This window comes from Larimichthys crocea, chromosome VI (assembly GCF_000972845.2).
Source record: "Larimichthys crocea isolate SSNF chromosome VI, L_crocea_2.0, whole genome shotgun sequence".
Classification (NCBI taxonomy): Eukaryota; Metazoa; Chordata; class Actinopteri; family Sciaenidae; genus Larimichthys; species Larimichthys crocea.
In genome coordinates, this window is record NC_040016.1 from 18215475 (window position 1) to 18227255 (window position 11781).

Below are 11781 nucleotides of genomic sequence, written 5' to 3' on the forward strand. Positions count from 1 at the left end.
TGAGTGTGCCTGACTCTGGCCCCGTCGCCCCCATACATTATTACTGACACTGCTCAGTAAATTCAGTATTAATACAGCAAGCTGTGTCATCATTGACTTTACAATAGGCTCTCATTTTGAAGGGACTCTTATTTTGAAAGACTTTTTTTTCCTTCCTTCCTTTCGTCGTTTTTTTCCTTCCTTCCTTCTTTCCTTCCTTCTTTCCTTCTTTCTTTCTTTCCTTCCTTCCTTCCTTCCTTCTTTCCTTCCTTCCTTCCTTCTTTCCTTCCTTCCTTCCTTCCTTCCTTCCTTCCTTCCTTTCTTCCTTTCTTCCTTCTTTCCTTCCTTCCTTCCTTCCTTCCTTCCTTCCTTCCTTCCTTCCTTCCTTTCGTTGTTTTTTCCTTCCTTCCTTCCTTCCTTCCTTCCTTCCTTCCTTCCTTCCTTCCTTTCGTTGTTTTTTCCTTCCTTCCTTCCTTCCTTCCTTCCTTCCTTCCTTCCTTCCTTCCTTTCGTTGTTTTTTCCTTCCTTCCTTCCTTCCTTCCTTCCTTCCTTCCTTCCTTCCTTCCTTTCGTTGTTTTTTCCTTCCTTCCTTCCTTCCTTCCTTCCTTCCTTCCTTCCTTCCTTCCTTTCGTTGTTTTTTCCTTCCTTCCTTCCTTCCTTCCTTCCTTTCGTCGTTTTTTTCATACCTTCCTTTCGTCGTATTTTCCTTCCTTCCTTCCTTCCTTTCATCCTCACAGGTGGGTTTGAAAATGGATGGATTTAAATACAGTTGATGTTTGGATGTGCACCTGGCTGAGACACCTGCCGTTTGAGGCTGAAGTGTAGCCTGAGATGTTGTACTCAGGGCAAATTAACAACACGCAGAGGACTGCAACATGTGGCATCTTCATCTCTGGTGAGTGATCACTTTATATGAGCTCTATATCAGTTTGTCTCTACAGAAATCTAAACTAACATACTTAGAAATTTAACTTTTTAACTTTATACATACAGTTACAGAAGATTTTTTTACAGCTCAACCAGGACAAAACCGAAATTTTAATTATTCATTGGCCTACTGAGGCACAGAGAGAGAAACTAAATATCAAACTACAAGCACTTTATTTATTATTATTAAAAATATAACTATTTATCATCTTAATGTTATGGAATTTTCCATCCTTAGGTTACACAAGGTCACATGCGGGCCTTCAGGTCCTCAGCAGTATTAGTTGTTGGTTGTTCCATGGGTAAAAATATTCTCTTTGACTAATTCTGGGCGTATAGCATTTGTGGTGTTATCTTGGGGTTTAAAGTCGATCCACCAGGATGAGTTGGGCAGAATGTGAGACCGACTCAGGCGCTTCTGATGAACTTTGAGAGTGTCTCTAATTCATCTTGGCCAAGCGTCAATAAATAATACAGCATAAGACATCAGAGGCTCCTGAACACTTTCTTCCCCCCTGACCTCACCATTGACCTTAGACTTCAGCAATTTCTCCACAACACTTAACATTGCCAAAGTACGACCGTTTCTCTCTCAACACAGCCAACACAGAGACATTAATGCGTGCTTTTTTATCACCTGCCGAATCGACTATTGTAATGCTCAATGTTCTGGTCTTCCTAACAAGAATCTACCTCAACTGCAGTTATTCAAATCTCAGCTGTTGCTCCTCTGTTGACGAAGACCAGAAAGAGAGCACATATTATAATAAGTCTCTGAATTGGCTGCCTGAATCGATTTTAATCGGGTTATTGTGTGAAGCACTTTGTGTTACAATGTTTTGTTATGAAAAGTGCTTTACAAATAAAAGTCTGATTGATTTATTAAAGTTAAATCTAAAGGGAGAATGTGGAAAAATGAGAAGACGTTAAAACAAGTACAGGGATTTCACTAAATCAATTCTTGCAACCAAAGATAGATTTAAGAGTGACCACTTCTTGAAGTAGGGGAGAAATCACAAATCTTTATTTATTTATAATATATATAAATTTATCTGTGACTTTATTCAGGCATGCCACAGCACACAGTTTTCCAAAGTTATCATGTGTATGTGGTTTGTGTGGTAAAGTTTGTCACCCTTGAGCTGAACGGGGCCTTTTTGTGTGGTAAAGTTTGTCACCCTTGAGCTGAACGGGGCCTTTCATACTATGTATCTATCATTTGTTCATAAAACACTGTAGGTATTCCCTTGGTCCACCTCTCCATGCTTCATAAAGTGCATGTTATAGTTTATGCAAACCACTGAGCTGATCTGAGTGACATTAAAACAACAAGTACAAGGTGCTGGACTTGAACAAGGTAGTAGTAGTGGAAACACTTGTGGTACGTTTATAAAGGAGTTACGTAGACAGACAAGACAGATTTGCTCAGATTAAATTTATTTTAACTTACATATTCATTCATCAATCGAGCCAGGTACACACAGCGATGCGAAGCACATTCAGCAAGTCTTTTCAGTTGGTGACTGTCGACATTTCCTGTGTGTTACATATTTATTAATGATCCACGTCTTTGCTGATTTGTTGGTTTGCACAATAAGAGGACAGCAAAGCTTCTAAAACAAATGCAAAAAGGTAATTTATTATCAGCTTGTCTTTTAAGGAATGTTGACCAAAGGGCAGTGTCTGATGTCTTGTTAGTAAGTTACGTATATCTACGACACCAAATACTAAAATTCTGCATTTAAACTACCTCCTCTAGTTTAATACTCTGCTACGTACGTCTGTTCGTCTAAGGATTTCACGGGATTGCTCTGTAAATCAAGGCCTCAAGTGGTATGTTAATAAAGTGGTTTCGCTTAGTCCTACGGATGACACAAGTGTTTAGCAAAAATCGGGTAGCTTAAATAGCACCAAAGTGACACTGTCTAAAGGGATTCATTCAACATTGCACCTATACTGAGAGACTCTTTGCTAGACAATAAAGCACATAACTATTGAGAATGAGGAGTTTGGGGGTTTTTTCCCTATTTTTCTCATTTTTTTATTGTATTTTTTTCCCCTTCTTGGCTCTGGCCTTCACATTTTCTAATCTGTATTTTTCTACTCGTCATGGTCGTCCTTGTCGGTTCTATCAGAGCGGTCTGAGTCTCTCTCCTTCTCCTTCCTGGACTCCTTCACCACCTGATGCAAAAGAAACAGATTTGTTCACTTTATTTATTTAAGTAAATACAGCTTCCAATAATTGCAAATAATATCAATAATATAGCTGGTTATTTTGCATTGTGTCATGTCATGTTTATATAGATCGTTGTACCTCTCCATCTCTAGTCTCAACTGTCTTGATCACCACAGTCCTCTTGCTCACGGTGCTTGGAGTTTGTTCAAAGTCTGTAAAAAAGTAGGACAAATTTTTACATCCATTTTTATATAGAGAAGTTTTTAAGGTTATCAAAAGCTGTTATTGATCAGTGTGAAGCTAGATCTTGGACAAAGAGAACTATAACTTACCTCGGTCACCAAAGTGATTGCTCATGCCAAGATTGACGATGGGAATAGTAATCCTAAACAGAAGAATATAAAATGTGAGTATTATGAATTAATCTGTAATGAAAAGTAATTTCATTTACTTGAAAACTGGATTATCTGGAAGAAGAACCGTGACATCAACACCACAATTGAGCTTAGATCATTTTATCAATGAGGTGACTAATATCCTGCCGTCCTTGCCTTCAATTAAAAGAGAAATCTAATGTGATAAAAAGAAAATTAAAAATCGCGACCTGGTACTTGGTATGTTTTCCCTCACCTGCTCTCCTCCCCCTCCAGCAGTTTACGATAAGTAGCAATCTCAATGTCCAGAGCCATTTTGACATTGAGGAGGTCCTGGTACTCCCGAAGGTGGCGAGCCATCTCCTCCTTCAGGTGGCGGATCTCATCCTCCAGCCTGCCTACATTGTCCTGGTAGTTGCCAATCTCATTGCCGAACTGATCCTCCATTTCACGCATCTGCCTCAGCAGAGCTTCATTCTGAAAAAAAAACAAAAAAAACAGAGTAGCACATTCGATGTAATGAGAGGCTGTAATGTGTGTATTATAGATTCATATAGAAAAATGACAGGTGGTGTTTGACCTTACCGTGTTTTTCAGCGCATCGATTTCACAGGTGAGAGACTGAATCTGCCTCCTGGACTCGTTGGCCTCCTGCTTGGCCTGCCGCAGAGAATCGGTGTTGCGCTTTGCAGACTCAGTCAAATCAGCAAACTGTAGGAAAAAGAAAGGAAAGCACGCAAGAATGAATATGTGTTTGTATGTTTATGTGTTATGACTGTCAGTGTGTATGTCTGCCCACCTTGGACTTGTACCAGTCCTCAGATTCCTGCATGTTTTTCAAAGCAATGGTCTCATATTGGGCCCTGATGTCCCTCAGGGCACCAGTCAGATCGGGCCTGACACTGCTGTCCACCTCCATCTTCAGCTGCTGGGTCTGGACACTCACTTGTACTTCCTGGATTTCCTGATAATACCAAAATATGGGAAAATATTTTTAAAAATGTTGTCAACACAGTACTACGTGGCATTTATTTAGCTCTAAGGACCCAGTTGGACCCTTCAGGGTTCAGTTTTGATAAATTTCATCCAACTTCTATTCAAATAATATTTTCTTCTGAAAATAAGCGATTTCTTGTTTTGCATCCAGTGGTATCCACCCACTAATTTTCTTTAACATAAATATAAAATTTAAATTTAAATCAGTTGTGCAATTTGTTGAAGCTTGTTAATCCAGCACAAAAAAATGACTTTCTGCGTCAGTGGGATGATCTCATTGCATTTATCATTAATATTACCGGTCAGCTGAGATGACATGCAGAATATTACCATTAAAGGTCACTATATATAATATTGAAGGTGACTCCTGAGACAAAGGATTTTTCCATTAATACACAGTGGAAAATTGCAGAGGAGGTAGCATCACTTACTTCATCATGGAGCTTCTTGAGGAATTCAATTTCATCCATTAGAGACTCGATCTTCCTCTCCAGCTCCAGACGGGCCAACGTGGCATCATCCACATCCTAGTTTATAGATGAGACAAACATGGTTTATGTTTCCATCATAAATGTTTTTTTTTTTTATTATATCGCAGTGGCTCTGAGATTACATTTCAATACGCTGAGATGATTATGGGAGTGTGATATATAATTATTAAATGTGAGACAGAAATCTCAGTTCTCTTCAGTGCATAGAAATATTTTGGGTTATGATGTGGTACAGAGGTTATAATTCACATTTTAGTATAAAAATCAATTAAACTAATGTCAAAAAGAGTCGTCTGCAGCCTTAGGGGGAGAATATTTCAATAGAAAAGTGCCAAAAAATGTGTACAGTAGTTTGGATCAATGACATTTTAGTCATCTGTCCTGTCATATTACTGTGACACTGTTGTGGAAGTGTTGGAGATGGAACAAAACTGACCACTTTGACCTGTTATCTGAGCCTGAGGTCACTGTTATCAATATGGTAATCACGGTCCAGTGAGCTGAGAGTTTACCTTGCGGAAAGCAACCAGGTTATTCTCGGCATCTGCCCTCTTCTGGGCTTCGTCCTCCAACCTTGAAGACAAAGAGCGAGACAAAGTATTTCAATGTACAGATTTCCTGCAGGCACCAAGACTTTTTTTTTTTCAAAAGAGGGTGTGAGGAGAACATGATGAGTTTGTCCAAAAACACAAATTTCTGTCTATGGTTGCACCGGGGCGTCAGCTGGCAAAAAGCTTTCTGGATCAATTTGTTAATTCACAGTCCTGTAAAAAGGTTTTGGGAGTGCGCCCAGTGGGATCGGCAGCTGCTCCTTTCTACTAATGTGTTTCTCTACCAGTTCAATAAGGTCACCGGTAAACACTTGACAAGGTTACGTACACACACAGACACACACTTCCCATTTCTTTAAAGATTTCAAACTGTCGTTTTAATATTGGCTAGTGCACAGTGACGAGACAAAAACTGATAACGGGAGTGACATTTGATTTAGCAAAGACATTTTGCAGACAGACTTCAGCCAACATGTCTTTTGATGCTGAGCTGCAATGTGATATGAAAATGACAAAGGATATTTCATAATGCTCTTATAATTCAGTTACAGTTCATGAGTCACTGTGGTGAGTCATCACAAATTATATCACAATGTACAATGAAAGTTTGTGTGGTCGATGTCTGGATGTAGATTTGAATTCAGCACCGTCTGTCCTGTCAGACAGAAGTCATACCTGGTCTGGACATAAAGTAGATTAGTGGGGGGGGGGCATTACATGGTGGACCCTGCCTCCTCATCTTTAATTCATGTTGTGTTACAGGGGTCCTTTTGTCCTAATGGGGTCTCTGGCACCATCCCATCAGCACAGAGGGACACTGAAAACACACCTAATGGAGTCACTGAGTCACATTGATTTTTCCTGACGCTATTCTCACCACGCCTGATATCCAACCTCCCTTCCTCTGGACCTATTTCCTCTCTCTCTCTCTCCTCCCTGCTCTTCAGTCGACCCCACCCTGTGTCTGCTCCTTACATCCTCCCCCTTTTTTTCCCACTCAACTCAGTGTGCGCGTACATAATTGTGCACGCCTTTAAAAGTCCATGCTTTTATTTATGGGAATCCTGACCTTGTTTTATGTTGAATCGCAAGACATTCAATAAACATACACATAGAAACAATCTCATGCGCGAGATGCAGGGCAGTGTCTCGTATCACGCTGCCGCTCTGTGGTGTCCATGCGTGTTTATGTGCCACGCCCTACATCACGATCAATACTGGGCTCAAGGGGGAAGCACTCGGGGACTCTCTACCTTTTCTGTGCGTGGCGTACTATGCACAGTGTATTATAACAGTGTGAATGAATAAAGTGATGGTGATATTGGTGGTAAGTAAAAACCCACACCCATGGCTCGATGTTTATAACCGACAAAGTAAGGAGAGACTTTGTTAGGACAAGATGGTTTGTTTGAACAGGATGCAACTTTCTCTGTCACCACATGTTCTGCAAATTCTTCAAACTATTCTTTTCTTTTATTTCAATGTGCTCTTCAAATTACCCTTTCCTTTACCCCAAATATCTTACATTATCACCCATGCATGAACCATCTTTCTAAATCCAAGCACCAGTGATTTAATTGGTCCATGCATCATACTTTTTTTTTTCTTTCTCATCATATTGGTACCAACCTCTGCTTAAGCAGGCCCACGTCCTCAGCCAGGTTGTCCCTCTCCAGTAGATACTGGTCCCTCTCCTTTCCGATGGTGTCCATTTGGTGCCGCAGCTCCCTCAGCTCCTCCTGGAAGAGGTCGGTGGCCCGGTTGGGTTGACCATGTTGCTGCTGGCCCTTGAACTGGTTGAGCTCCTGCTGCAGTGCACCATTCTGCTGCTCCAGGTAACGCACCTTCTCGATGAAGCTGGCAAAGCGGTCGTTGAGCTCCTGCAGCTCCTGCTTCTCATTGCTGCGGGTGGTCAGGAACTCCTGGTTGATGGCTTCAGCCAGGGTGAAGTCCACCTTATCGTAGGCAATGCGAGTGGACTGGGTGGTGGGGCGGGAACGCTGTTGTTGGTAGGTGGTGGAGCGGGATGTAACCACAGGCGACATTGAACGCATATAGCGCCCTCCAGAACCAGGCATACGGGAGGACACAGGGGCGTAAGAGGACATGGAGATGGGGTGTGGGCTTCCAAAGGTGCGCCTGTAGGAAGTGGAAGTATGCATTGAAGAGTGGCTCATGGTTGGTCTTGTTCTCTTCGCTATCGCTGTGAAAAGATGAAGATCTTGAGGTCTGGAGATGCTCGTGAGGCAACAGGACATCAGACTGAAGATCGCTGGGGGTTTTTATGCACACAAGCTGGCCGTCCCATCACCCTCACGCCTCCCCCTCCCTCGTTTCTCCTCACCCCACCCACATGAACCTTTCCTTTCTCCATCATTCATCAGCATACACACTTTGGCCACTCCCTACCCTTCAGGGATAGACCATACCCCTCTCTCTCCTTCTCTCTCTCTCTCTCTATCTGCGCTTTCATTGGTGCTCTGTCTTACTCTCTGTCTCGACAGTTCCACCCTTTTAACCAGAGCACTTGGCAAGAGTCCTGCCTGGCTTCCACATTGCTGCTTTGATTACTAAAGATGCCTCCTCACGAGCGCCCCTCCTCGCCCCGATTCATGAACTCGTTGACACTTTGCATCGGTTCGTACACAGTCAGTTTTGTTTGTTGCTTGTCCATATGATTCCTATATACAGCATCCGGTTTCACTCTCACTTGCACATGCGCTGTGCTTAATTTTACTATCACACGTGTGTCAAGGATTGTGTTACCTGGTTCTCAATAAGAAACTGTGAAATCATGGCCCCAAATCGAATCACATGGATACATTGATTTGATTCTTTCCCCCCTCCATCTGTCTCCCTTCCTCTCTCCTCCGTGTCTCTCTCTCCTTTTACAGTAATGGAATACTTTATTGATATTTTGGCCGTCTGGGGCAGAGCCATGACTCCGCAGTTATTCCATCCTGTTAAAATGCACTAGATCCAGTAATCCCTGTTAGAGTTGTAAAGAGTTGTCAAATAATAGTTGTCAATACTTCTGTCGAACATCGGGTGTTGGCAAGTCGAATAGATGACTAGTGACTGATGTTATAGCAGGTTGAGGGACGCGATTTACCCAACACGAATAATTACCAGTTTAGGAACACAAAAAAAGTCTCCACAATACCAAACTTCAAACTTTACATCACATTTAACTCGCTCTTGACATACGGTGTTTTGATTTATACCTCTCATATAAGACTTTTTCTATTTAAAGTTGCTTCAACCAGCGACAAAAGAAGGGACTGTGCTATGAAAGCATCAATAATGCATCAGTTAATCCAGGAAGTGCAAACACTAAACGCTTTACTGTAAAGTTGTGATATATTAGTTTTAACATCAATCTCTGCTGAGCTTTAACTCAAAATGGCACGGCATGACCAAGATCCATAAACACTGTTGCATGCTTATCGTTGCTGCTTTTATATATACACATAGAATATATTGAAAATGTTCATGTCATCTGCAGTCCATGAGGCAACACCTTCAAATCTTTCTGCAGACTGTGTGTGTGTGTATGTGTGTGCATGTGTGTGTAGGTGTGTGTGTGCATGTGTGTGTAGGTGTGTGTGTGCATGTGTGTGTAAGGTCTATAGCCATTTTAATTGAGGTCTGCAGAGAGGCTACCAATCTCATATAAAGTTGACGTAATCCTGAGCATGCTCTCTGTAGCGACTGGGTGTGGCACATTGTTTCCTTTGTGTCCCCTGTGGTGTGCGGTGCCTTTATGTTCTCTCGTATCTGATATAAAACAACTAAATATAACATATTTATATATATATGTCATGTTTGTTTCCCTTTCTCTTTCACACACACACACTGTTACACACCAATCAGCAGCCTTTGTTTTAACCTGGACTCAGCGCGTTTTCTTATTAAATTTAACTTTGGGTTTCCTCCTCCTAATTGAGCATCTGGAGCACAGCGTGGTAAAAAATCATCTCTGTCTGTCATTCACAAACACACACTTAAACTCTTGATTTTCCTCCTTGCATGGCTGTTTCAGCAGAGCTCTGGCTTTCTGTGTAATAAATGGCCCATACTGGTCTTAGCTCTGTAATCTAATCAACCTGCTTTATGGTCAGTAACTCTCTCCTCTCATCTCCCTCCCCCCTCGGCCTCACCCCGTGTCTCACTCTCTCTCCGTCTCTCTTTCTGCTCAGGGCAGGTCTCACTTTCTATTCTTTCAACCAGATCCTGCTCCAATCTGCCCATATGTCAAGGTTTCTTATCAGTGTAAAGGTTATATCTGCATTTCTGCACTTTAATTTATTAGCATGCATGTCACACATACACAAAACATCCAGTTTTGAACAGGACTGTGTCAGTAATACTAACCATCAGCCAGATGTTACCATTAGCGATTGATCCTCCTGGTTCTCTGAGAATTCCCAAAGGGCCGATGAATTCAATAATGCCTCTTCGACAGTATCAGGCTAGAGTATCTGTTCCCATTTCCACATATTGAACTCCCATTGTGTGTGTGTGTGTCATCTTTCAAATCTAAACAGACATTTAGATGTCCCAGTCTTATGGAATAACAAAGCATTTCATTTTAGGGTGGTTGGAAACACTCAATTTTCTGACTATATGTACTAGTGACAAAGTGACAAAAGTAGTAAAGCATAAAACAAGAGCCTAAGAGAGAAGTTCACACTCTGCTTACTTTGTTGCCTCTGTGCACGTGGCTAATCACTGTGTAATAGGAATGATTGTTGTGATTGTAGGTTACATAAATGATTGAACCAGAAAGGTGTGGGTGGACATTCAGACATTGTTCAGACAAGCAATTGTTTAAATTCTTCACACACTGGCTTTAATGTAAAGTATATAATAATAACTACAGTTGTCAAATGTTGCTAATGTTGATTGCAGGCTGCAGCAAGACTGCTACATCCTGACTTGATTTCTGCAGTGTAGAGGGCAGATGAAGGAAACTGCCAACCCTTTTAAAGGGAATGTGAGCAATAAAGAGTCGTTTAAATTAATCAGAGCTGTGTCACTGCTTGGGTGTCACCCTACTGACTCATCCTCAGGTACGCTTGTCCAGAGAGCACGCAAGATTTATACAAGTCTGGCTTTGTGTGCAAAAGAGACACCATTTCCTGGAGCTTTGGTGAGCCAGTCAGGCTTTGATTTGACTGGCGAGGATCACATGTGGTGAGGATTCTGTGATCTATTACAAACTGCAGGCCTGGTAAGATCCGGGAGGGCTGTCACGTCCAAGATATAGATCTGTGATAAACGATGGCCTTCCAGCAGAGCTGTGGGGTTTCGCCTTGGCTGCAGTGCACGTCCGGGCTAAACGGAGATGGCTGAGCAAGACTTGTGTACATGTGACAGAAAGACATGTTAACGGCCGGGGATGATTAACGACTGTGTTTGGTAATTACCGTAATGGAGCACTGCAGTGTTGCAGAAGTCTGTAAGGGGGATTTGCATTTGGAATACTTACGTATGTATGTAAGTAAAGAGAGAGACAGACAGGGAAAGGACACTGTGGAGCAGTGCATGCATTAGTGAAACCACATCGTTGTAAATTGGCACAAATATCCAAAAGGTTTTGATCCCATTTTATCTCATATTTTGCTGCATAGACGAGTGCATTAATAAAATAGAATTTTAGATAAGATATAATGCAAAAGCCTTCACAAAAACAGATCCACTTTCACTTTGAAATTTATAATTAAAGTGATAGATATAGATTTATAAATGCAAACCATGTAATCAAGATCCATTTTCTTTTACTTCCCATCACCCCACATCTTTTGTTTCCACTGTGTAGGCCAGGCCATACTTCTTCCATTAAAGCTTTTTGCTGCAGTGACGTCAGCCTATTTTTTTTTCCTGCACTGCAGTGTGTCATATGATGTACATGTTACATGTTTCATCAGCCGCTCTTCATCCAGCTTGGTGCATTAAGGTAGCCTGCAACAGCTTGATAAATCATTTTAATTGAGCAAAGAGCAGGACATGATGGCAATATCTTTTTTTAGCACACTCAGCAGCAGCGTTCCTATAAACACAACACAGCGTCTTTACTCTAGCTGAACGCCTGTTGAGACCGTTTAAAATGTTGCCTGTTTGCATTCTGTAAGGTTGCTGCAAGTTTTTAGATTGTTGTACGTCATGATACTATGTATGAAACAGAATTTTCTAATCTTAATGTAATTGTGCGATGCCTGTTTCACTTTTTTTTTTTACAAGCTTTCTAAAAATACAACAGTTAAACTTTAAGTTGTTGTCGTAGG

At 41.5% G+C, this 11781-nt stretch overlaps 1 protein-coding gene across 1 annotated transcript; it reads right to left on the reverse strand.

Moving 5' to 3' along the window:
* Positions 1 to 2335: 2335 nt before the first annotated feature.
* On the reverse strand, positions 2336 to 7820 carry prph (peripherin). Its single transcript, XM_019276682.2, has 9 exons — positions 7124 to 7820; positions 5456 to 5516; positions 4884 to 4979; positions 4256 to 4420; positions 4042 to 4167; positions 3713 to 3933; positions 3415 to 3467; positions 3221 to 3294; positions 2336 to 3087 (listed from the first exon to the last, which is right to left on the reverse strand). The coding sequence occupies exons 1-9, from the start codon at positions 7750 to 7752 to the stop codon at positions 3007 to 3009; spliced, it is 1506 nt and encodes a 501-aa protein (XP_019132227.1). The 5' UTR covers positions 7753 to 7820; the 3' UTR covers positions 2336 to 3006.
* Between the last annotated feature and the right edge of the window lie 3961 nt (positions 7821 to 11781).

What these genes read in the sequence shown, in the direction of transcription:
- prph (XM_019276682.2), bottom strand. Translation starts at nt 7,752, where the DNA reads ATGTCCTGTTGCCTCACGAGCATCTCCAGACCTCAAGATCTTCATCTT. An exon ending in TCAAGAAGCTCCATGATGAA is followed by an intron (nt 4,421 to 4,883) that starts GTAAGTGATGCT and finishes TGGTATTATCAG; the next exon opens with GAAATCCAGGAAGTACAAGT. An exon ending in CAATCACTTTGGTGACCGAG is followed by an intron (nt 3,295 to 3,414) that starts GTAAGTTATAGT and finishes ACTTTTTTACAG; the next exon opens with ACTTTGAACAAACTCCAAGC.